This window comes from Conger conger, chromosome 15 (assembly GCF_963514075.1).
Source record: "Conger conger chromosome 15, fConCon1.1, whole genome shotgun sequence".
Taxonomy (NCBI): domain Eukaryota; kingdom Metazoa; phylum Chordata; class Actinopteri; order Anguilliformes; family Congridae; genus Conger; species Conger conger.
In genome coordinates this window covers 20647210-20673307 of record NC_083774.1, presented here as the reverse complement: position 1 = coordinate 20673307, position 26098 = coordinate 20647210, and the positions used below count along the sequence as shown (strand labels likewise).

The 26098-nt window shown below is 41.7% G+C and overlaps 4 protein-coding genes across 6 annotated transcripts; 2 read left to right on the top strand and 2 right to left on the bottom strand.

Moving 5' to 3' along the window:
• Positions 1 to 6780: 6780 nt before the first annotated feature.
• On the bottom strand, positions 6781 to 8408 carry LOC133112146 (cocaine- and amphetamine-regulated transcript protein-like). Its single transcript, XM_061222861.1, has 3 exons — positions 8185 to 8408; positions 7654 to 7731; positions 6781 to 7148 (listed from the first exon to the last, which is right to left on the bottom strand). The coding sequence occupies exons 1-3, from the start codon at positions 8311 to 8313 to the stop codon at positions 7041 to 7043; spliced, it is 315 nt and encodes a 104-aa protein (XP_061078845.1). The 5' UTR covers positions 8314 to 8408; the 3' UTR covers positions 6781 to 7040.
• Positions 8409 to 10126: 1718 nt separating this feature from the next.
• hypk (huntingtin interacting protein K) lies at positions 10127 to 12329 on the top strand. Its single transcript, XM_061222452.1, has 4 exons — positions 10127 to 10330; positions 10808 to 10863; positions 11497 to 11548; positions 12104 to 12329. Exons 1-4 carry the CDS (start codon positions 10169 to 10171, stop codon positions 12197 to 12199), a joined length of 366 nt encoding a protein of 121 aa, XP_061078436.1. The 5' UTR covers positions 10127 to 10168; the 3' UTR covers positions 12200 to 12329.
• A 981-nt stretch (positions 12330 to 13310) lies between these two features.
• LOC133111418 (protein regulator of cytokinesis 1-like) lies at positions 13311 to 20540 on the top strand. 3 transcript variants are annotated; one of them, XM_061221758.1, is made up of 14 exons: positions 13311 to 13438; positions 15121 to 15253; positions 15338 to 15460; positions 15870 to 16106; positions 16241 to 16411; positions 16787 to 16936; positions 17117 to 17264; positions 17457 to 17593; positions 17674 to 17769; positions 17858 to 18004; positions 18089 to 18199; positions 18797 to 18883; positions 19122 to 19259; positions 19796 to 20540. In XM_061221758.1, exons 1-14 carry the CDS (start codon positions 13428 to 13430, stop codon positions 19913 to 19915), a joined length of 1809 nt encoding a protein of 602 aa, XP_061077742.1. In that variant the 5' UTR covers positions 13311 to 13427; the 3' UTR covers positions 19916 to 20540. The 3 variants fall into 3 exon arrangements, with proteins under 3 accessions (XP_061077742.1, XP_061077741.1, XP_061077743.1); XM_061221757.1 differs by having other exon boundaries at positions 19122 to 19301; XM_061221759.1 differs by lacking the exon at positions 18797 to 18883 and having other exon boundaries at positions 19122 to 19301.
• mtfmt (mitochondrial methionyl-tRNA formyltransferase) lies at positions 20456 to 24870 on the bottom strand. Its single transcript, XM_061221760.1, has 9 exons — positions 24312 to 24870; positions 23912 to 24112; positions 23603 to 23725; positions 23170 to 23272; positions 22963 to 23038; positions 22672 to 22763; positions 21983 to 22061; positions 21817 to 21884; positions 20456 to 21277 (listed from the first exon to the last, which is right to left on the bottom strand). Exons 1-9 carry the CDS (start codon positions 24566 to 24568, stop codon positions 21059 to 21061), a joined length of 1218 nt encoding a protein of 405 aa, XP_061077744.1. The 5' UTR covers positions 24569 to 24870; the 3' UTR covers positions 20456 to 21058.
• Positions 24871 to 26098: the final 1228 nt, after the last annotated feature.

Below are 26098 nucleotides of genomic sequence, written 5' to 3'. Positions count from 1 at the left end.
GCTCTGGAATATAGATAAATGTTCTGACAAAGGTACCTACTGAGACTGGGGATTAAATACACTGAGGGATAAATCAAACTAGGTGGGGCATGGGAGTAAGGATGATGTAACAAATAAACATCAGGTGAGAAACATGAATGGGAATAATATGATAATGAGGGATGCCCGTAGACTCGGACTGGATTCATAAAGACACACATGTAATACAAATGGCTCTGGACCAGGGAGTAGATAATTGCTTAAGGAATGTAGTGATAAGGGAGAGCAGGTGCGAACACTTCACTGAATTAAGGCAGGCAATTTAGAGATAGAACAGAGAGGCGGGGTTATAGAGCAGTATTAAAATGAGTAAAGTTAGTCTTTTAGTTATGTGATTAAATTATAATTACCCAAAACTAGTGACTGTTAGTTAGTTAGTTAGTTAGTTAGACAGACAATTAGTGTGTTAATATAATTAGTACTGTACAAAATCTATGTTAGTTGTTATTAGTAGATTAGTGCTATTTACAAACATGAATGGAGGAAAAGCAGGAAGTGAGAGGAAATGAGACTAGGAAGGAATTGTGGGAAAATTCTGAAACCACCCGAATAGTGAATCATGCAGACAGGGAAGTGACGGGGCGCCGAACTACATAAAGACACAGACATCACCGGGGGAAGATGAGTGCAATGAATATGAATGTAAACAGAAAACCAGACATGATGATGAAAAAATAATACATTTACAAAAATACAATATTAACTAACAAACAATACTCAGAAACATAACAAGATTTTTGAAGAGTAACCAGGAATAATATATCAATTGCACATTTGCAGTACATATTGAGCTACAATATATGGTCACCAAATACATGATTGTATGAGGGTTCTAATTACACCTCACTAAAACCCCTTCTCTGTCCCCAACCCCCCCCCCCCCCCACATCTCCCATAACACCATGCTGCCCCATGACGTCAAGCACTCCTGTTAAATGGACTCCTCTTCTCAGTCCCAATTCCAACAGCATCCTCTACAGCTCGATGGCCTCCAGCTTCCAGGATTAAATGCCTGAATTGGAAGGACGGTCTATACAGCGCATTGAGCTAACTGAAACCTGCTATAAATACAAAACCCGCATGGAGGATGACATACAGTCTATAGTCTTTAAATTCCTTAGTACTTATAGTCTCGCTATGGGGAGTGTTCTGCTCACATCTATCTCCCTGACAATCCACTTAACAACACCCACACACAAATTCCCAAAACAGCCATACACCCGGTCACCACAAAACCCCTGTGTGCAAGCAGAACTGTACCCCATAATTAAACCTTCTCCCCTCTATTTCTGCATCTGTCTGGGAGTCTGGGACAGACAAACTAACTTACACCAACTCAAGGAACCTTGCGGCTATGTTTAGTTAACAATACAAAAGTTTTAAGAGACTGTAATATGTTTATGACCTTTCAGGCAGAAAGGTTGTAATCTGAGAGAATGATTGCTCTGTGTCCTGCTTGCCTGCCACTAAAAATGTAATTGTATGGTGACTAAATTAATTTCAGTCCAGAGACATACCTGTCAGGACAAAACAGGATCACATAGAAAATCTAATCTAAATCTAATATTTTCTATCTTTGAATCCTAGAGCACTAGTGGATTTAATCAATTTCTTTAATGAAATTGATTGTATTGCATTTTTGTGTTGAACAGAAGGGAACAGTAGGTATGTGGCTGGAATGTGGGGGTATGTTTTTAAATAGCTAACCCTGTGCTAATCAAGTAAAACCTACTTTCAGCTTGGTGCCTATGGCTGCTTTATACATATTATACACTGGGTATGCTGCCCCACTGTATTGCTGCTTTTGACTTTTCTGCACCCACCAGTCACTGCTGCCATGTAGAAACAGTGTCTGTAGCGGTAACAACATTTAAAGGCTGTGTCACATTCTGCTCAGGGCAGCATCCACCAAATTGTTCTTTCTGACAGCTAACACAGGGGTCATTTCCTGGACCAGGGGAGGCAATATTATTATACACATGAAACTCTTTTATTATACACATGAGCTACATTATTATACAGACAAAATTATTGTCTGTATAATATTTATGCATTATTATATAGATGAAGCTGCATTATTATACACATAAAACTGCTACTTTATGGACATATCGTCCAATTGAAATGGTATCAATTACATGCTAATTAAGATATTAATTCAGCTATGAATCACATGCTATGGATCAGGGTTGTATCTGCATTTTGATCTTCAGAGCTCAGAATGTACTGGATATTGCACAATCTATATTGCAGAACCTGCCTCTGGCTGGTGGTCAGTGATGTGAGGAAACATTGATCTGGCTGGTGTATTCTGCTGGTGCTTCCAGTTGCTCTGATGAAGATCTGTCTTCTTCATTTCACGATTCCTCATGAATTTGAATGCTTTGACATTATCCACCTCCAGAGTCTTAATGAACAATTCATCATTCATTGATGTATAACAAATATTGGACCAAAATATGTAGAATATGTAAAATCTTTTTTTTTCAGTTTTAATAATACAGCAGAAGTCCAATTTCCATGCCTCATGAAGTCATGAGTCACACTTGGTGGCATGTTTGGTTGTCATTTGATTTGATGGATAGATGGTATCACATATTTAAATATATTTATATTACTTCCATTTTGAATGAAAGTAGACATCAGCATATGAGCCTTGTATCACTAGCATGATATTCATAACCACAAGCATACATTACATCTCTATCTCTCCCTGTTTCATTTAGTAATACATTACTTGCTTTCATTGTTGGTCATTAGTCCTGTTGGTTTCCATGCAATGTCCTACATTTTAACAACACTGTGTTAATTACAGGTCTACCTATTAAAGTGATCACTGAGTGTATTTCCAGTGTTTATGTCTACACCTGAACATATCTGGATTACTTCAGCACTCAGTGTGCTACATAAGCTACATAAATAATACTTAATACAATATAATTAATGGCCTTGCTGTAATTTGACCACAGTTTTTATGGTGTCTTTAATCACTTGGGCATCTGCCATCACAGGGTATAATAGGTCTGCTGTCTCCACACGTCTGCATATTTATCTCTCTCATAAGCAGCTGACAGATCTTGTCTTTGCAGAATAAATCCTCCCTGCACGTTATTTCCCCCTGAAGTCATTAAAACATGATGAATTATTAATACCCAATACTCAAGCCGCGTGTGAAGCTCTGATGGTCAGTATCACTCATGGATACCCTTCTTGTGTCTTGAGTTAACACAATTACAGCCTTCAAGGAAGAGGTCAATGGGGCGACAGCCTCCTTTCCTGTTTCTGATTGGCCTGTTTCTGAGTAGTTGTTTTATTGACATGTTTGTATTGCTTCATAACCCTTTCCCACAAGGGATGCACACTTAACAGTCATCAGACGCAGACACAAAGCCAGCCGCTTTTATTATTGAATTTGCTTCATAATTTTGTAGCCATCAGGGACTTATTGCTGTATTAAGGATTTCATGATTAAGGAAACAGATTATTTGTAACAGGCAGAGGGAATGTATCACTGAAGGGGCAGATAATAAGACAAAGCCTGGGGTGGGAGCCTCTCTGACAGAGTGGCTGCTGTGTGTGAACAGCAACCTGAATGCTGCCCAACACCGTGCAAACAGTAGGCTGATTTTCAAACTCAAACAATAGCTCTTTAAAAAGGATTTGGCTTAATTTCACTGCACTTTCACACTTTATATTCAGTCCAACATATCTCTAGTAACTGTTGTAGGAATAAACATCACTTAATAAACGTCAGGACAGAATCCCTCAAAATATTTGGTTGAAAAACAAAACATGAGCTAAAATATGTCGAGAGTACCTGTATCCCAGACACAGAGTGGACAAACAAGAGCAAGAGCTCAATGACTGATATTTTGATTTTAGCACAGGTCTCAGTGACATATGCTGTAGGTCACTGAACTCCTGGGAGAGATGAAGGGGGAAACAGTGAATACATATAATTCAAATACAAAAATATAAAATGTCAATATATAAATAAATGGAAAGCTGTTGGTGGTTCGTATAAACATCATTTCTCTGTAGGAGTGAAGGCTACTCTTAGGGGAGCTAACAATGGTACTCTAGTATAATATTCTGACGACATGCACACACTCAGCCGTGATGACTCAGCCAGGCTGACTTGTGCTGACCTGGGAACAGCAGTAACTCATGTGTGCCAGACCTCAGTCTCACCATTGTGTGGCAATGAAGTCCCAGCGGTAGCCTCTGAGCTGGGAGACCAGCAGCACGCTGAAATAATCTACAGTCCTTCTGTATCTGAGCAGTCCTATTTGCATGATGAAGGGTGTAATGTAAGTTTTGGTATTCAATATTAATCAGCGTCACATACATTCTAATTCAAGGCATCCTGCAAATGTTTACAGATTACATATCATGTATTATAACAGCTCGGGAATACAGTTTTGCTGAAGAATCCAGTTAATTTCACTTGACTTGCTCAAAAGCACAGCAATGACTCAAACAGGAATATATTTCAAGTTGGATCCTGCCTGTCAAGATTCCTGTGTGCTAAACTATATCCTACTCTTAGTCAAGCACTTCAAGCTTCAGAATTATGACATGGCAGAAACCCAAACACCGATGACATCAAACGGACATGTGATGCAAGATGGAGCAGCTGGGTACAGAAAGTCTTCAACTAGAGCCAAAACCGGCACAAAGAAATGCCCATTCCTGGCTATGGCAGTGCAGTGATGCCCTCTTTGGCTCAGACGGAATGCAGCTGTGGCCAGCTGTCCAATTGCGCAAACTATACGTGGCCATTACTCAGTAAGGAGGGGGTCGATCCGCAAGGTTCTGCCCACCCACGTCAGAGGGTGACTCCTCTGATCCACGAGAAGCCTGTGACTACTTGCACTGGCTAGCTTATTTACCTCGGCATTCTGAATTGAGAGGCAATTTTCTTTGGGTACAGATCATAATCAAGGTGTTCAATGCAGATAAGCCACTGCTATAAGAGGATGGGGAGCTAAAGGCTATCGAGCGCACTGAGATTCTCAGGCTCATTAGAATCTAAGCCTCCCTTCAGTGGAAATAAAGGGCCTGCTGTGTTGGGAAAGAGAGGAGGGTGACACAGCAGTACCTGGATTTGTATGTAAGAAGGAAAGCTGCTGATGATGGAGCAAACGGGCATGCTGACACTGCAGCGGGGGCCAGCCCTGTGCCGACAGGCAGGCGCAGATCAGAGAGCAGCACCGCTGCCCGGTATCTGCAGCATTGTTCACAGCATTAGGCATAAAGACAGAAAAGTACAATACTGCCCGAGAGGGGCTGCTAACACTCTGGGGGGATGAACGACTCAAGGGAGAGCGCTGCTGTAGCTGAGAGTGTTGATCTTTCAGACCTGAAGATGGCACTAATGCCCATCAGAACATTTAATATGAAGGTGTGTTGGGCTTCATCTGAAAGTGGAAATGGTTGACCCACAGTTTTGGCAATACTTCATAAGTGCACTTTGGTGTTGCAGGAAATCCCCTTTTCCCACTTTCTGCTGGTTCAGGGACCCCATCACAGCCACAGTTATGTAAATATTTACTGGCCCTTGTCACACGCCTGTGAGTCTAAGGTTTCAATTTAGCCCTTATCTGTGAATAGTTTTTTGGGGGCAGTGTCCAAAATAATCTTTAGCAGAACATATTTTATTTCTAGGTTCCTTAAAGATTTAGAAGCACACCAATGTCTTACAGTCTGCATTAAATCGTGTGACTGTCCAGATAGCTAAAGCATCTCGGTTTTTACACCATATGGTAATTACAGAGAAGCTTATCCCATCTTATTATAATGAAGAGAGTAATAAACAATGTAATCCTCAGACTTACTGGGGTAATGATTCAGAGGCCCAGACCAGCCCACTGGAGAATTGTGGGACAGAGACAAGCACATGAGGCACATTCTGAGGTTGGAGAAAGTTCAGGTAAGGTCAGAATCAGCCCCTGTTCACATAGCAACATGCAATCAAGTATTCCTTTTTGTGCCATACTAATGATCAGGGGGACGAATGGTTTCTCTGTGGGATCAATACATACTGTAGCTAAGGGGGATAGAGATACTTGGAGCAACTGACCATGAGCCAGCACACACACACACACACCAGAACTCTTGTTACCCTAACAGGGGGCAGATTGATGATGCAGATGTCTCACTGCTGTGGGATCAGCAGTGGGTCAAGTCGGTCACAGTGAGATAAAGCTGCACAGACAATGAGCTCTGCCCTTTCCTTTCCAGTACGATGTACTTGGCGCACAATGTCTGTTTTTATCTTTGTTACTTAATAACAGAGAAGCTCATGATTATCAGGTATTATTTTCTGTTCACAGGGTAATAGTATTAGTGTCTTTACCAAATCAGGTTATTAACACAAATCCAGCTGATTGCGGTTTACTGATTTACTGTGATGTTACTACAGCTAAAACTATTATCAATGTCAGATTTATCCAACTGTAAATGTCTGTTACTTATTGTAATCCCAGACCCACAAAAAATTTCAATTTTAGTTTTTAATAGTAATAATAATAATAATAATAATAATAATAATAATAATAATAATAATAATAATTGAAGCAATGTTACATATGAAGTACTAAGGATAGGTAGCTGAGCTGTGTTATTGAGGACATCTGATACAAACTAAAAAAAAATTCTCTCTTCTTTCTCTATCCCCATGTGTTATATGCTGTAGAACAACAAAATGAATTTTAAATCAAAGGAATCAAGATCAAGCGATGAGAGCAAATTATTTATTCTGTCTTTTCACTACATGGAAAATGAGCATCAGCAACACAATATACACATTCTGCTTTTAGACAGAGACAACACATTTATAGTTAAAAGTACTTATCAGAAAAATAAACATTAAAATGGCAGAATACAAACAGAAGCACACAGACTGTGTGTTGTGGTGTTGCAGTTGTCGTCTGCGCAGGTTGCTGTCAGCCTTCCAGTGTGACATTAGTGTGTTGGTGCCCTCTGCAGGAGACGTTGCTCTATATACACTTGAGGAGGAAGGAGTTGCAGTTGCTGCCTCGCCTACAGTCGCACAGTGTCCCTATGCGTGAGCCCAAACGCAGAGCGCAGCGATCACCCACATTACACTAAGAGATCGAGAGGGGGAGATAGAGATAGAGAGAGAGAGAGAGAGAGAGAGAGAGAGAGAGAGAGAGAGAGAGAGAGAGAGAGAGAGAGAGAGAGAGAGAGAGAGAGAGAGAGAGAGAGAGGGGTGGGGGGGAGCCAGATAGGAAGACCATTAGATAAAAGATCAAAGAGTGTTTTCATTTGAACCCATACAGATAAGACTGGCTTCCTTCTAATTTACCCATATATTCAAAGTGAAGGGTGGGGCAGCAATTAACAGACATGCAGGATCATCAGCTGATTAACATTGAGTATCTTTATCACAGAAGTTATTCACACCACCAAACCAGAGCATGTCTGTCCATTTTGACCAATAACTATCTCTGACTTCAGGAAAATAAAAAGCAACATTAAATGGACTGAATATTGTCATTGAAAAAAGCTTTCACTTTGATGTGATATAAAGGAAACAGGAGATTTTAATTTGGGGAATTTTAAACTCAAAGCAAAGGTTGGGAGACTCACACGCGGGATACTGCTTCTCTTGTCCTCCTGTGGCAGGCGAGCATCCAGCTTCTCCAGTAGGTCCTCCACTGCATCCACCTGTGGGGAAATACGTTCAACCGTACTGCGCTCACGGGTACATTCGTAGTCCCTGTGTAATCTGATTACCTCTTCTACTACCATATTCAAAAAGTCCTCACAGTAAAAAACTTATTTTAGCCTATTTCTTAGGCCCTAAACTATATACCTCAACTTTAGTAAAGAAGCTATTACATACTCTATATCAGAATATATTATATCCATATCACAGCCATTGTGCATCACAGGTTTTGAGTGGATAGTAACAAATAACTAGCAGTGACTAAATGTACCTATTGTATTTAGTCACTCTTAAAGTCTGAAATTAATTATTATTTCGACAGTTCAGACCGTTCCTAGAATTTAAACAATATTTAATCTACGTGTCGTTTTTCAGACGCTTAAATTCATACGATTTTGGAGGAAATAAAAAGACTACCATCACAAACATTGCTGCGTATATTTGCTACTCACGAGTTTCTCCGTGCCAGTGTAAGATTTCCCTCCAAAGTCTTCAGAAGAAATGTCCCGCGAGGACTCTGCGCTGCAGACGGAGGACAGAACGGTGACACAAAGCACCAGCAGCATCGCAGAACTGTCCATGGCTCTGGGTCGCGTTGCCTTGTCTTGGTATCCGATCGCAATCCGCCGCGTTCCAAAGGGAGTCGGCCGTCAAATGAATGGAATGGCAACTTTTAACCAGCTGCGCAAAAGCTGTGCTCTTTTTATAAAGGTACTAGCTCCGCCTGCAAAGTGATCCTGTCAGATATCACTCAGTATAAATAGCAGACGCACTAATTATTGGAAACGTGTTTTAATTTCAAGAAAAACAAACTGGTCAGCAGGGCCATCATGATTTATCACTGGCCATTTACAGCTTTACTGTAAACCACTCTGATTCCAATATTAAAAGCATTACTTAAGGCTGTCATTTTCAAAAGTCATTAATTCAGGTCATTCCAATGCACAAAATACAGTACAATACAAATTCTTGCAATGTCTTTCTGGTATGAAATTCATATGCCCTGTATATGAACTTACTATGCTTGTACATTTAGCAAAGAAAATATATTTGTTTTTATAGCCCCCAACCCCCAAGGGTATAAAACACAATTTCAGTCAGATTGCTGAGAAGTAGCCAAGAATAAATTGCCCCTAGGGTCCATTTCACCCCCACCCACTCTCTATTTCCGATCCCCCTAGTGCTACCAACTCCCCACCCAATAACCCACTTGTATGAGATAAACGGCACACAGGATGAATAAAGACAGAGACAAAACAACAAGACATGGGTAAAACAGCATTACAAAGGCGAAAATAAGCCAAACAGGATTGTTAGAAAAGATGGATATTTACACATTTACACATAAATAAATAAATAAATAAATAAATAAAAAGCAAACACCCTTACTAACCAAGATTGCACCCATCAGAAATCCCCACTGCAATACAAATGCTAAATTAGTAAAAGCTTTATCTAGCTAACATGTTCAAGTGGAAAACATAGACATCAGCCTTCCAACAGCAATTAAGGGCTTTGACAAAAACACAATACCATGTTTCTTGTGACGCATTACAGCTGTACATCAGTCACGCCTCTAGAAAGACCACTGTGTTTTTATTGGCCCCTCGTGGTATGTTACTGTGTTGTTTCTTATCGTATATCCTCTTAATTGTGTAAAGATTGGAATTATGCTGCATAGTGTCTAAATCCTATGCTTTGATTCTAGGTGGTAGAGCCTCAATGATGTGCTTTTACTATCCCTTGTCTGTTTGTGTTTTTTGGTTGTTGTTGTTTTATGTTTGTTTTTTTTTTCAACAAAACAAAAACACAAAGAGAATACTTTAGTGAAGCTGGGTTTATGAATGTTATATATGTTCCTGGTGGTTTTGGTGAAATAAGTATTTGTAACTCAAGCTTCTTCAGTCAAATGGGTGCTGAGTCACTGCATCTCACTGAAGGTATTTTGTATTTGGACCCAAGTTTATATTTTATCTCAATTTAGACTTCCCAAAGGTGTAGTTGAGTGTAGAGCTCCAGCTGTATGAGAGTAAGAAAATTCTGTACAGATAACATCAGATGTGTTTTTCTTACAGCATGTTCAGTTTATACTATATATAATTTATACTATAAAAAAAAAAAATTACTTTACATTAAAATAATAGATACTGCCCTTAAGATAAGATAAGAAAGATAAGCTTTGCTAATGATATAGAAAAATGACTAAAAAATGACTAAAAACCATTCCGTGTTTTCCATTTGTTTTTGTCTGTCTAATGTCATGTAAATTTAATGCCTGTGCTTTCTTTCGTGTTATTTTAAAGTTTATTATCCCTGTATTGTCATTCATTTCTTCCCAAAAGTACATATACAGTCACGTGACAAGGCTGTTCGCTCCATTTCCGTCCGTCTGCCTGAATTGTGCTCTCTTTTAGTTCCGGTCGTAAGTCAGCAAACATGGCCGCAGAAGGTGATGTCGATTTGGATCTGGAAGCCGAAGAAAACTGCACTGAAAAACCGGCAGAAAAACCTCGAAAACATGACAGCGGCGCTGCTGATTTGGAGCGAGTTACCGACTATGCTGAGGAGAAAGAAATTTTAAGCTCCGATTTGGAAACGGTAATGAAGTCCGTTGGAACCATGAACACATGCCGCGATTGAACAGTCAACGCTCGACAGCTGATGGCTAATGTTAGCAGGTGGCCTAGTATACTGCAATGTACTACTGCAGTGGTCTCGTTGGTTGGTTAATGCGTTACGATCATGGTGACTAACTAGCTACTAATATGTCTGTTCTACAAAAGAGTACTAGCTAGCTATTGCTAGCTAACCAAAAGCAAGGCTTTTGTGTTCTCTATGTCCCGTAACTACAATAGCGGGCGTGGTTTACTTTATGCCTTATTGAAACAAACAGAAATACTTGCTAGCTATGTGAACTAACGTTATCTAATTATGTAATTTCATTCAGCTATGTCTGATCAGATGTTTTATAAGGTAGTCCATATATATTCTCAATTCGCCTTTTTAAATTTCCGTACATTGCCTCGTAGCTAACTGTCCGCATTGTGTTACCATTTGGTCTGTTCTGGGTTCCAGGCTATGTCAGTGATTGGCGACAGGCGCTCAAGGGAACAGAAAGCCAAACAAGAGAGGTGAATTTATTTCGTTTTATTCGTTATTTTAAAGACTGTTGTTCATGAACAGCATGATGTTCTTTTCATGTTCAGAGGGATTATTTCCCCCATGTTTGTATTCTTATTGTACTATATTACAAAGAGTTAAAGTAGGTGATTACCATTTTTATCAAATGATAGACCAGTTAATCAATGGGCCCATAATTAGGTTGCTGAACACGTCTCTTTAATTTTTTCCTTAAATGTATCAACGCAATGCAGGGTTGCCTCGTTAATTTCCTTTGCTTTTGAATTCTGTATCTGCTGTTCATTTTAGTGGCCAGGTGTCCACAATTTCACCAGTTATGATCCTCTTGGTCCACCACTTTAATTTGATCAGTTCAAAATAAGTTGCCTGCTATTAGCACAATAAGCAGAATATGGACATGGGAATTTTATTCTTCATGACATGCATAGTTATTTCAGACACAACGTGGCTTTAGTGGGTGAATAATCCTTCAAAACATCAATAGTAGTAATTTAAAAAAATGAACAGCTTGTTAGTTCTGGGATTGCAGTTGTAGTTGGTACAAAGTTTGGGAGCTATTTGGTAACTTAATGTTTGTATGTGTTGTTGTTTTTTTTCCACTGACGGACTTCTTTCCTTTTCAGAGAGAAAGAGCTTGCCAAAGTCACAATCAAGAAGGAAGATGTAGAACTTATAGTGAGTCAGACCAGGCTAACTTGAAATTACATTTAATATGGATCAATGAAAGGGGCATTTAAAATTAAATTATCTGTTTCTGAACTGTTTCAAAAGTCCAAAACAAGTCTGAGAGAAAATATGCATGTGAATTCCTGGAGTAGCTAATCATTTTTTTGTAAACACATCATTCCAGATGTTCTTGCACCTTGACCCTACTTGTACAAATTATTATTTTTTAATATTATATTTATTTATATTGTAGCGTGTGGTTCAGGTTTTTATTTTATTTATTTTTTTATAACTTTTTTTTTTGCAAGAAATTCCATCTTAATGGCTTCTGTAACACTTCAGGGCATTCAGTAAATACACTATATGCCTCAGACTGTAGCAGAATATGAAATCTCACTCCATATAAACAGTATAGTATTTTAGCATACTTTGTGTGACATGCTCACCGGTATGCATGGCAGCACATCAGTGAATACTGTCAAATACATTCTTGCATTTTAGAATTGTCCCGAGAACTAGATGTTCATGTGAATGTCTCAAGTCACTGTTTTTTTTTGTTTGCAGATGAGTGAGATGGAAATCTCAAGGGGTTTAGCCGAGCGCAGTCTGAGGGAACACATGGGCAACGTGGTGGAAGCTCTCATCGCTCTAACGAACTGAGCGCGTTCAACTGTACCCAACCCAGAAGCTAGCTGCCACCTTCCCAGCACCTCTTCCTGCTCCAGACTCATGGACAAAACCTTTTCTTTTCTTTTTCTTTTTTAATAAAAATTTAAATATTGAAAATGTTCCACACACTTCAACTATTATTTATCAGCAGAATATTCTGGTGGGGCTTTCTTTGTTCTTTTCGAAAACAGCCTACTTCCAGATTTGGGTTCCTTTGACAGACTATTTTGAAACTATGTATTAGTGATGCACAAAATCGTGAAGTTTGGTTATACTTGATACTATATTTTGTTCAAAATGTCACCTCAAAATTCAGATTTCACAAAACTAGGACGCAAAAAAACGATGACATAGAACACTAATAACACGTTTTCCATCGGGTTTAGAATCATGGCACAACACTCATGAAGTGCCCATGAATTCTAGGACATTTATGGGTCATTTCCACATCCAGCGCCATTTGAGAGGTTTCATCGTGGTTTTTAAAACCTCGGGCATGTTCTGAAAACGTTTTTCTACGGTTTCAGTGCTGAGCAATATGTTTTTTCCCAACGGTGTGTATGTTTGCTCCCGTCTAGTGGGTGTAGCCAGAATCAGAATGATGGAGGCCTATGCTGTAAAGGCCGGAGAACGCCTGCTCAGACGCCATTGGAGCAAACTACTATGTCAGCGCACGCTTTGCAACAGTCATGTTAAGCGCGCCGTTTCTGTTTAAATGTTTTGTAACGTTTTGTCAGGGCCGTGGCCCTAGTGTACTTGGAGCCATATGGGAATAATACTCGGAACTTAGTAAATAGTAAATATCACGATAGATCAATACCATGTAACGGGAAAGGGTGGACATCTGGGGTAAATTTAACACTGCGGATCCTTGGGTAACGACGCCGAGGTAGAGACAAGCGAAATACATTTTGAAGTATTGGTATATTTGGGAGGACGGGGCTGCCTGACACTGCTCGCTCAGTTACAGTAGGTGGCAGTACATACCAAGCTGTCGAACTAAGCCCGCCATGAAGACCAACCGGTTCTTCCGGGAAATTACTTCTGCTAGCCAATGAGAAGCAGAGTAATGTTGTGATGCAGAATTTGAATCAAACAAGGGGTAACCGCACGAAAGACGCTACTGGAAGTGGTTAGTGAGCCACGTCTGGTAATTTACACGTTTTCTCTGTTAACACGAGGTAAACCACAATTTGTCATCGACGCAAGGCCTTTCGCCATGAGAAGAAGGTTAGTAACTGAACTTAAATGTCATCTTCATAAATTAACGTTAGCTACGTTGTAACTATCTGTATTGACGTACGGTGGATTCACGTTACAGGCAAAGTGGATAACTGTAAGGAAATTGTTGTTTCTCTTCTAGCTAGCTATCTTGCCTAATGTTTGTGAAACTATCCTACTGGGTTTCTAGTTAGTACCAGCTAACCTAGCTAACTATCTAACCCGCTGGCTAGCTAGCTAAGTTAATGTTACATGACAGGTTTGACAGGGTTTTTATTATTCATTGCTGTTAGCAACGCTAACCAGCTCATTTCGATGTATGTAGACTAACTTCGCTAGCTAACTGGCTACCTTATAATTGAGCTATTATCCCTATGAAACATCAGACAGATTCCCTTCTGTCGTGAGTAAAATAATGCAGACAAGGGGGCGTGACAAAGCTGCAGAAGAGCTGTAACGTTTGCAGGCAGTAAATGTTTGTGTTTAGCTAACTTTATGGCAGCTGACGCAATTTGAAAACGTGAACATGTAGGGAGCAGGCTAACGTAAAATGTAATTTACCCAACAAACCGGACAAACAGCGATGAGGCCCAGAAAGTCATTACTCTAGTTCGTTACTCTAAGTCAGGGGTCGGCAATCCTGGGGAGAGCCGCAGGGTGTGCTGACTTTCGTTGTTACTTGGCATTCATTGATCAATGAAATCCGTTGATTACAAGGTTAACTCACCTCACCTAGTTTCTTGGGTCTGAATCGGTTGCTTATTTTAAGGTGGAGACGAAAGCCAACACACCCTGCGGCTCTCCAGGGCCAGGGTTGCCGACCCCTGCTCTAAGTTAACTGTTACTCGTTAAAGTTGGCATTTTGCCAGGCTGTCAATCTGCATTAAAAGATGCGAAAAAATGCTGACTAAATTGATTCGATTAATGTCATTTTATGTTTTTGTATTGCCCTTTTTGTTTTACAAGAAAATAATCCCTTCGGAAAAAACAGCTCAAGCTAGGTTTGAAACAGCTGGTAGCTGGTCGACCAGTTAACGTTAGACCAGCTCCATGCTCAACATGGTTTACCAGCTCAAGCTATGACACAGTTGGCAGCTGGTTTTTCAAGGTGGTTATATTTGGATTGTACACCAGGCATGTTCATAAAAAAAGAAAGAAAAAAAAAAAAATTAAAAAAATTAATATAACTTATGCTTGAATGGTCAAATTAATTAACCTACACGATGACGTGTAGAAGACGTTAGAATGGCAATATACGTATATTGTATCACCACACTTCGTAACCTTGTATTATTATTGAATAATTGTAACTATTATATGATTTACCAACAGTAAATTAAATACATATTCATTATAGCTACGGCCACCCTTATATAAGCCATCCCAAAGGGAATGCGGTCTATAATTTAGGACGAGGCTAACTTTATCAAATTTAATTTTATGTTAAATTTAAATTAATCTTACAGCTCATGTGTCGATCATGTTACTGGCCAAATGTAAATAATACGACTGTTTAGAGATATTACCAAGGTTATATTACGTTATGTAAACCGCGGTGATTTGAGGAACAACAAGTATTCTAAATTTCATCAAGACTTTACTGCTGGTCTGCCGCGTTTGCCTCATTCCACTCATGGTTGAATGCACTTGGCAGGTGGCTAATAGTGGTGCTGAACTGATGTGTATTGCAGTGAGGTGCTTTCAGCTGAGTCGGTGGCGTGTCTGAACACAGCGCTTGGTTGTCTGAAGAACATATGGGAGGAAATTGGGATACCGGAGGACCAGCGGATTCAAAGGACCGAAGCTGTAAAGAACTACATAAAAGTGAGTTGCGAAGCCGAAGCCTTTCCTCTCTGAGGTCCAAATGATCAGCAACACTGAAGGGAGCGATGTGTGTTGTGTCCATAGGGTCTGCTGGATATGATGATATTGGAGGAGGAGAATCTGCGCAAGAGTTTAAGGAGCAGCATAGAGAAGTCTCGCAAGGAGCTGGACACCTTATGCAGGGAACTTCAGCTGTCCCCCTTCAAGGTAACTTCCCTTGGCCTACACTACAGACACTCCTGTCTGAGGTAACACACTCTGGCCTCATCTACAGCTGCATTACATTACATTACATTATTGGCATTTGACAGATGCTCTTATCCAGAGCGACGTACAGTTGATTAGACTAAGCAGGAGACAATCCTCCCCTGGAGCAATGCAGGGGCCTTGCTCAAGGGCCCAACGGCTGTGCGGATCTTATTGTGGTTACACCGGATTAGAGCCACCGACCTTGCCTATCCCAGTCCTGTACCTTAACCGCTACGCTACAGGCCGCCCCCATGAATGTGGTAATGCGTAAAATAACTAAGGCAAGTTCAAGATTCTGGGAATAGGATTGAGAAGGTATCGTAAGCGCTTAATGAATGTAGATTGTGAGTCTGGACTGTGTTGGCAGGAGGACAGCGGCACAATGCTGCAGGTGGATAAGGATCTTCGGGTGCGAGTGGAGGCTCTAATGAAGCAGAAGAGCCAGAGGATGCAGGAGCTGAAGGACCTGAGGGAGCAGGACCAGGACCTGTGTGACATCCTATGCACGGACTCGTTCAGCCTCATACCCGACGCACACACCGTGCCCTCTCTGCAGCAGCTGCAGCACTTCCGCCAGCACCTCGCCAGTCTGGCTGCGGAAAAGGTCACTGAGCCACTCCTGCAGAAACCACATTACCTGTCCTCACTGAAATGCTACATGCCAGAGGAACAGATAAAATAGATGAGTGATGTTTGAGGCTGTAACACTGATGTGTGTGTGTGTGTGTGTGTGTTCAGGAAAGGAGGCGTAGTGTTTTTGTGGGCCTTAAGAAGCAGATTATCCTGTGCATGGAGGATCTGGAGCAGCTGCCAGACACCAGCTTTGAGAGGGACGTGGTTCATGAGGATGAGGATGCCTTCTGCCTTTCTGAAGAAAACATTGCCTCTCTGAGACTGCTGCTGAGCACGGTGACATGCACAGATCTGTCCCTTTCACACTTGTTTTTTGCTTAAGGAGGGTTCGTAGATAGTCTGTGAAGTGTAGCTTTCAGTTACATTTTTGCACGTATAAGCAGGTTTATATACTAACAAGACATTTATCAGCGATAGCTGTATATTGTACCTCCAAATATTACATGCCATTAAAAGTTCACACATTTTGTTTTCTCACATATTTGTGAAATGTATTTTTATTTATGCATCTTTCCAATTTTGAGTGATGCATCTTAGCGTGAGCACTTGGAAAAGGTTTGAAACCATGGCTCCAGCAGGGTGGGTGGTGTGAGTGGGGCAGAGGTGACAGTGTGGGTTGACCTGGCTAACCCCCGGCCATCCCTCGTTCAGCTGGAGAAGCGGAAGGCGGAGACCGCGGAGCGCTGTGGCGTCTGCCGCGGCCGGATCCGGGAGCTGTGGGACCGGCTGGAGTTGTGCCAGGAGGAGAGGGACGCGCTCCACCAGCACATGGCCAGCTCCAAGAAGAGGAACCTGGAGGCTGTAAGGACAGGGCCGGGCTGGGTCAGACCATGTAGAGCATCATGCACCCAAGTGGCATTTCTCCTTCTGTGGTCAGCCCTGCACTGAGTTGCAGTTGGCTTCAGTGCTTCACAGGTGCTTGAGTTGGTGTTGTCATGACATGAAGTAACTAGTTTAATGAGGGTTCTTCTCCCTCCGCAGTTGCAAGCAGAGTTGAGTCGTCTGGAGGAGATGAAGCTTGGTCGTATTCGGGACTTGATCAAGGGCATCCGGTTGGAGATGGCCTCCTACTGGGACCTGTGCTTTCTGAGTGCTGAGGAGCAGCAGGCCTTCATCCCGTACTGCAGTGGTAAGCACAGTCTGGGTGGAGCAGCCTTAGCTCTGTAGGTCTGTCACTGAGGGTTACAGTCACTGCCTGTGTGCAGATGATTTCACCAGCAGGTGAATGCTCTGTACTGCAGTGGTAAGCACAGTCTGGGTGGAGCAGCCTTAGCTCTGTAGGTCTGTCACTGAGGGTTACAGTCACACTGTGTCTGTGCAGATGACTTCACAGAGGAGCTGCTGGCTGTGCACAGGGCCGAGCTCCAGCAGCTCAAACAGCGCTACGAGGCTCACAGAGAGCTGTTTGACAGCGTGCGGGGCTGGGAGGACAGCTGGAAGCTCTTCCTGGAGCTGGAGGTGAGGAAAAGGCCCCGTGTCGGTGGAACACCTCTTTCTTATTGAGGGGAAGATGTCTGAATGTATATTATTTTACACAGAAAAAAGCAACAGATCCCTCCAGATTCAACAACAGAGGGGGGAACCTGCTGAAAGAGGAGAAACAGAGGACTGATCTGCTCAAAAGCTTGACGAAGGTGAGCTGCCAGGCCAGTGACCGTCTCTGACTCTGTGACTCTGGCTGTGGTCAGTGGTAACCTGGTGCTTCTGCCTTTTGCTGTTCAGCTAGAGAAGAAGCTGAAGGTGCAGATGGAAGCCTGGACGGAGCAAGAGGGCCAGGAGTTCCTGGTCAGGGGCCACAATTTCCTGCAGTTTGTGGAGGCACACTGGGAACGCCATCGCACTGAGAAAGAGAGGGAGAAACTGGAGAGGGTAAAATTCTGAATTTACTTTGAGCCGAAAGTGTAATTCTGCACATGGAGTGGTGTACACTAAAGGCTCTGTGTCATCTGGCAGCATCTGAAGAAGAGCCGGCAGACTGAGGAGGATATGCTGTACGGCACGGTCAAACGGACTCCATCCAAACACAAGCTCCCAGGCAACAATACGCCAGGGAAAACGCGCAAGGTAATTGGGCACTGCTGCACTTATAGCCCTGCTCTGACTCCGAGCCTGATCCGGCCCTGATCAGACTGGACCTGATCAGGCTCCGGGCCTGATTTGGCCCTGATCAGAATGGGCTCTGCTTCTTCTTCTCTGTGCTTCCATGCTGGTGTTAAGAGTTCTTCTTTCCTGTGGGTACTGAAGTGATAGTTTACTTTCAGGAGCTTTGAGATGTGTCAGTTTTAGTGTATTAATTTGGCCGGACAGTCTTTGTGTGTGATTAAGGATGTGAGGATAGTGAGGACATGCTATAAAATGAATCTTCTTATGTATAGCCCCTGGAAGTCACTGTACAAGCTGCTTGAAGTTATTTGAAGGTATTTTTGGAACATATTTTTCCTTTAAATCAGAAACCATTGATGCCCTTATACTAGCCACTATAAGACCGGCAGGATATCGGAACATTTTTCAAGTATATGAATATGCTTCTTCATGCATTAATACTGTCTGAGTCAATTGAAAACGTACACTAAAACTGACACAACTGGGAAAAACTCCAGAAAGTGAATGAATCACCCTCAGTATCCGAGGGTCTGGCACTAACTGGCTGCATCTCCTCAGCTCAATGGCACCTGCAGCACCCTGCGCTCCGCCTTGGGAACCCTGTGCCTCTCCCCGGGGCCCCGGCCCGCCTTGACTGCCAGCAAGGTCAGTCGGATCATATCAGGGCCTAACCACATAGCAGCTCGTGCCTACATTCTCGCTAACAAAATGACCATTATTAACATTTCGTGTGACTGTGGTGGGTGTCAATGCAAAGGGAAAAGGACAGAAAAGAACGAGTCGTTTGATTACATTTGCTATTGAAGGCCAAGTGCAGAGAGATTTGTGGTGAGACGGGTTGAGGCCTATGGGAGTGTTGGTGACCGCTGTCCCCCTGCTGTAGGCTCTCTTTGCTCGCACCCCGGGTCGCCCCGGCCGTCCACGCGCAGGGCTCCCGGAGCAGAACAAGGAGAACGTCTCGAACCCGAACAGGAAAGACGTGGGCGCAGCTTCAGGGTCCCCAGCCACCCCACAGCGTAATGTCAGCATAAACTCTGTTGCCAGCACCTATTCTGAATTCGCGGTAATTTAAGTTTCCTGAAAACATCTATCGTTATGTGTGTAACCAGTACATGCATACATCATATATTTTTTTTTTGTCTCGCTTTAGTCACGCTTCCAGTTTGGTCAGTTGACACCTCCGGTTAACATTGCATTCCTTGCCAAAAATTCAATGCCCTCATAACCGTTGCAGTGCTCAAATATCTAAAATAAAATGTCGGCTGTAAATGTGTACATTGTGATTGTTGTAGCTCTTTTATTTTAGAAAATATTTAAATGTAGGGCAAGTGTACACATTAGATCGGAGCATCTGTTAAGCCATTTTTTAATTTTCAATTTATTTTGTACATATAAGAATTCTACAGATTAACTTGCTATATCCATAACAATCTTATATTCTACCCTGTATCATAATCATCTTTATTGAATTATGGACAGCTGAACGCCTCCTCCAGTGATTGTTGTATTACCCGAGTTTTGCAGGATTGTTTTATATGCGTCTACCCCTTTCCACAGCGGGACCTCTCGAAAGTGTCCAGATCCCCCTGTAACATGGGCGCTCTGAACTCCACAGCCCTGACCCCAGTGCACTGGGAAGAGAAAAGGGCAGAAAGGCCTCCAATGTCTGGGTTTTAAAAGGTACACGTGTCATCTGAAATTGAATCACTTCTAGAGGATATTTACTGAATCAGTTCAGGTGAAGTATACTGCTCAAGGCTACATCAGCAGTGCCCCATCTGGGAATGGACTCATTCTCTAGTTCTCTATCCGTTATGTTACACTACTGCCCTCTGAATTCACATGCAGACTCGTGCTTCTATGAAGATTTGTATATATAAATTTTATTTATGGCAATTTAACGCTATTATGTATGGCAGGTTCTAAGCACTTTTTGCCTTGTCTGTGTATGTAACATCATGGTCTGTATGCTAATCATGCTGTATGCTTATTTTTATGCATTCTTAACTCTATCCTGTCTGTCCCCACTTCCAAAGAAGAGTACCCATTTTCTGTGCATTAATAATGGGGCAGTCATTTTATAAAATATACATTTTATTCAGTTGTTTATTCTGTGTTTTGCTGAGAACTCAGCTTGTGTTTGTTTATATTTCCTTTGTTTATATCGCATATGCAATTGGGGTGATCATGCATGTGTACATAAGACAGTTATCATAATAATGTAAGCATTTTATTGCACTGTCAAGGGTGTGGTTAAGCTCCACTCAGGGTACAGCCAATAAAATAAATAAATGTTTTGCTACAGTGCGAGTCAGCGTAGTCTCGTCTCTGAGCCTGAAAAGGGAGGCCATCCTCAAGGTTTCTGAAATGTGGTTGTGATGTACACACGGGTGGCAAGCAAGCCGCTCCATTCGATAACATTCCTGGTTCTTAGACATGCTTTGGCAGCAATACATGCACATGTCTGAACCCGGTTTTATTGGGTCTAAAACCAGTAACGGATGACACTGAAAATGTCACACCCTTACATGTGAGAGGGTGATTCTGTGCATATCCTCGCGTCTGCCCAATCAATAAAACATTCAAGGTTCTGCTCGTAACCATAATTGCAAAACTGTGCAAATCATAGCACTGTCAACATTATCCGTTTGTTTTTTTTATTAAAAAATCTTAACTATCAAGCCAGCTTTCAACAATCCCATCTCACATTCAGCCATAGTCTGCTAATGTGGGCTGATGATTATACAACACTACAAAACATTTCATTAGAATACACCGTCTTAAAACAGACAATTTCTTTGTGGCAAACAAGTTTACAGATCAGTCTTGAGTAACAAACACTTCCAGTTGTGTGCGCTCAGTCTGGGAGTGTTTAGGCGTGAAGGCTGTTCTTGTTTGGGTCCATTTGCTCTGGAACAGGCAGTGTTGCTGTTGAAGGCTGTGTCTCTTTATGAAGAAGGTGTGAAGGTAGCCATTGTAAAAGTCAGCAGCTGAAAGCCTTTTCCTCAGCATTAAGGTTCTGAATCCAACCCAGCCATCCTGGTACAGAGAATGAGGATTTGGCTTTTAGATGGAGTTGGACCCAGAGTGCAATGGTTTCCCTACCTGAGCAGAGCTGCAAGTGAACTATAGGGGTGTACCTTTACAAAAAAATACATGATTTGTGACAGCAAGATGCCTGGTAGCCTAAATATTTAGAAGCCTCGCAACCACCTCTCCCCAAAATACATGGTGCACAATTTTCTAATCCTTCAACTAGTTAGTTTCTTCTAAAATTTATGTACAAATTATTCTGCTACATTAAGTAATAATTATTTAGATAGTCATTGGTTTGAAGGATTGTCAATATCTGTTGCCACTTGCTTACTGAGTCATTGACATTTGTCATTGACAAACTTAGTATGAGGAAGTTAAAGCTGTCCAAGTGTCAGTGACATTACAGACATGTTTTGATGGGTTTAATTTGCAATTGAGATACTCATAATTTGTTTGTTTAACCTACCAATGGACAAAGCATAAAGGAATGCAATTCTAGACTCAAACAATGGTGTGTTTATACATACTTAGAGCGTTCATACCTTGCAGCGAACAAGCAGTGTGTTTGACTTCTTCTGGAATAGTATGGATCCTGGCACTGCTCCTTCTTCTGTCAATTAAAAATATTTCCTCATGTTTCAAAGAGCAGATTCAATATCCGAGTCTACAAGCACACATATGGGTAAGTATATCAGATGAAGTATTTACCAGCTTCTGATAGGCTGACTTTCCCCACAAAGTCCAAAAGCTTTATCAAGTCTCCCATCCAAAGGGTTCTTAGTGGGACCTATCAGAGACGTAATCCTGTTAGCATGCAAACACAACGCTTACACTTACCAAGCATACTGCTGTAGCCTATCCACGGCAGTAGAAGTTATGATGCGGTGTGTGTTCAGAGATGCTCTTCTGCATACCACCATTGTAATGTGTGGTCATTTGCGTTACTATCACCTTCCTGTCAGCTTTGATCAGTCAGGCCATTCTCTGACATCTCATTAACAAGGCATTTCTGTCTGCAGAACTGCTGCTCACTGGATTTTTTTTCATTTATTTATTTTTCCTTCTCGGCATTCTTTGCCAACTCTCCAGACTAGTGTTGGCAAAAACTGCTGATCCCAGGAGATCAGCAGTTTCTGAGATACTCAAACTACCCTGTCTGCCACCAACAATCATTCCACAGTCAAAGTCACTTTGATTACATTTTTTCCCCATTCTGTTGGTTGCTGTGAACATTAGCTCCTTACCTGTATCTACATGATTGTATGCATTGCATTGCTGTCACACAATTGGCTGATTAGATAATTGCATGAATAAGTAGGTGTAATAAAGTAAAAATGTTCCTAATAAAGTGCTCAGTGAGTTTATAACACCAACAAGCCAAAAAAAAAAAAGATTACCCGTGAGCCAATGGCACGATACAGACGGCTGATGTGGTCACAAGTCTGTTCCTCCCATACCACCCAGCTCATGTCAATGTTGATTTTGGGAGCTGTGGAGGGAGTATAGGACCCAGTGAGATGGGCTTTAATGAGGAGGTGGTCTGGAATCTCAAATACTAACATCTCATTTTCAAATGTACATTTACGTCTTTTTTTTATACACGTCACATTATATCTCTTTAGTGTGCTAAACTGATGCGTTAACCATTGTGATGGGTTTAGAGATCTGAAGCAGAGCCTGGGCCTTACCACTAGTAGCACCTTCCTTCGACTGCTCTTTCCTGTTTGCTATTCTCTCCGGAAGACTCTTCAGAGTGTCAATTAACTGTTGGTAGAACATTTAACATTAGTCTGTTCTGCACTCCGAGGCAAATATGAACACACCTATGGCTGAAAGTTGCCAACAGTAATGGAATGGAATCTTTAGATAAGGATAACTGGCCTGATCATACTGACCAAAGAGGCTCCCATAGTGGCCAAACTGGCTCCCAGCTGCTCTGCAGTGCAGTGCTCAGGAACCTGGCAGACGACTTGACTGAGAATAGGTCCCACATCAAACCTGAATCATAGCAAAACATTTAGTGGGGTCACACCATGGTAAAGTATATAAATTAATTAATAATTCGTGTGATTTGATGAGATGTACATGCTCTGGTTCCCGTGCAGTTTCATCAGAATCAATGAAAACAGACAGTTGTAAGATAAAGGGCACACATTAAAAGGGAACAATCCTTCAGCACCCATGCTAGAGAAGAAACGGTCAGATCCTCTGATTGGTCTCCATCAGGCTGACACTATAAAAACAGATCTTGTCGCCCCTTTACAGTATAGAGCCAAGATCCATCAGACAGAATGGGTGAAACACCTCTCTCTGTTGAAGAAGCAATACCTGTTTGGCCTAATCTGCATGATAGTGACTCCGGTGACAGCATCTCCATGGAGGACAGTGTGGAACACCGGGGCCGGGCCTCGCCACCGTGGTAGTAGGCTAGGGTGAACATTCAGGATCCCACTGGAAGGAACAGCATAGATGGACTTGGATAAAATCGCGGAGGCAGGGATAGAGGGGTCATTTCAGGGCACATTACTTACAACTGACACTGGCGACATCATTGAAAGTGACACCACTACAGGCAACATTATTGCAAGTGACATGGCAACAGCACTTAACGTGGCGTAAGTATAAATACGTACGTACTACGGAAACTGACGGATCAAACCCTCCCGAAGTAAACAGCCGAAAGACACGACCACACCCACGTCGAACCGTCCTTGTGGATTTACATGCGGCCAGTCGTGCACCACAAGTTTATTCGCATTGGCAAACCTCCTAACGGGCAGGTCCTTGTCTAAGGTCACCACTTCAAGGGATTCCACGATTCTGTCACTAGATTCCTGTCTGTTATGAGACAGGGACAGGTACACGAACATAGGGATATTAAACACAACTAGCTTCCAATTTAGCTGGCGACTGGCAGCACTGTGAAAATGTAATTCTTGTAATGTATTCAACATTTAATGTTAGATTAAAATAGTGGCTGACCGTTCATATGTTCGACAACGGACAGCCAGCCCGTGAAACATTTACTGTGCAGTACCTTGAAGCATAGAGAATCTTCAGAGATTCCAGAGCGAACTCGTCCGTCCCGAAGAACAGAACCTTCCAAGGTGGTTCCGTTCTCCGGTCTTTCTGGACAGAACGGTCCGTATTATATACACTGCTGCTGTAGTTCGAGAAAGCCCGTCGAATCCGCCATAATCCAAAACAGCATGTTTTGGGAGCGAATAAATGAATTCCAATCAATGATATCTGGCTTAGTCCTTTTGCTCGAACATACTTCATATTTTTCCACATTGTGTCTAATGATTAGCATAATTTACTAATGATGCCAGCAAGAAATTACCACACTGAATTCATTCTAAAGCGGTAAGAGGCAACTCGTTCAAGTTAGATAGTTAAGACATGTTTACAGGGCGCCGCCATATTTCTCGTACAACTACTTTTGCTTCCTGTCCCCCAAATCGAAGTCCGTGGATTGCTAAACCCTTTACATTTAGTAACTCGTTCCTATTTACCGTTGACAGGGGTTCCCAAACTCGGTCGACGGAACGCACTCTGTATGCTGATTTTCATTCAAACCGTTACTGCGAATTAAAACAAAAAACTTCTTATTGTTTCTTAATTTTTTAGAACACTTTTAATGGCACTTGATCATATTAAGGCCATTATGTAAAATATAAAATAGGTATGTACACTATGAAAAAAAAAGCATTCACTCAATTATATAGACTGGCAGGTGCAAATAGTTGAGTCCTAATTACTGAAAGAGTGGACACTGGGTCACTGAAACTAAAGTCGTTGAAAATGAATAAAACAAGGCAAATGGCAAGATTTTATACCTGTATTGTGTTAAATGAAGTCGAAGTTTCAACAACCTCAATCAATTAAGACTGGTTGCACCAAAAATCAACATACACAGTTGGTCCAAGTATGGGACTAATGCAGCATCAAATCTAAGCACTACTGATTTATAGGGCATAGTTTTAGCAGCTCATTAGATTCTTTCAATGCAATATGATTTCAGTAGTATCATTGCATGAACATTAATTCCAGATTTATACATTCTGGAGATAAACACTGAAATGTGCTTTGGTATTTTTTGTAATTATATAGTTTTGGTCAGCCTACCTATGTAATGGGCAATATCTCCCCCCCAAGAGTGGACGTCCAGGAAAAATCACTCCAAAAGCAAGGTGTATAATATTCCAGGAGGTCACAAAAATTTAAAGTCAAAGTCCAGACCTTAATCTTATAGAAATGTTATGGAAAGACCTGGAGAGAGCAGTTCATGCACAGAAGCCCACCAACATCACTGAGTTAGGGCTGTGTTGTCAGGTGGAACGGGCTTAAATTCCTCCAAGCTGATGTATGGGACTGATTAACAGTTACAAAGAACATTTGGTTGACGTTATTGCTGCTCAGGGGGGTCACACCAGGTACTGAAAGCAAGGGCTCACACACTTTTTCCAATGATGCATATAATGTTTTTTGTTGTACTGGGTTCACTCAAGTTTTAGGACTTTGATTAAGATACAATCACATTTTAGATCAAATGTATGCAGATATACCAGAAATTCTAAAGGGTTCACAAACTTTCTTGCAAGTATTGTGAAATATTTCCAAAAAAACAGCAAGAGGGTTTGTTTGTTAAAGCCAGGGGTGTCCAATCTTATCCAGAAAGGGCTGGTGTGTGTGTGTGCAGGTTGTTGTTTTAGCACAGGACTAAGACAGCTGATTCTACTCATCAAGGTCTTGATTAAAGACTACGATTAGTTCATTAGTATAATCAGGTGTGTTACTGCTGGGTTAAAACAAAAACCTGCA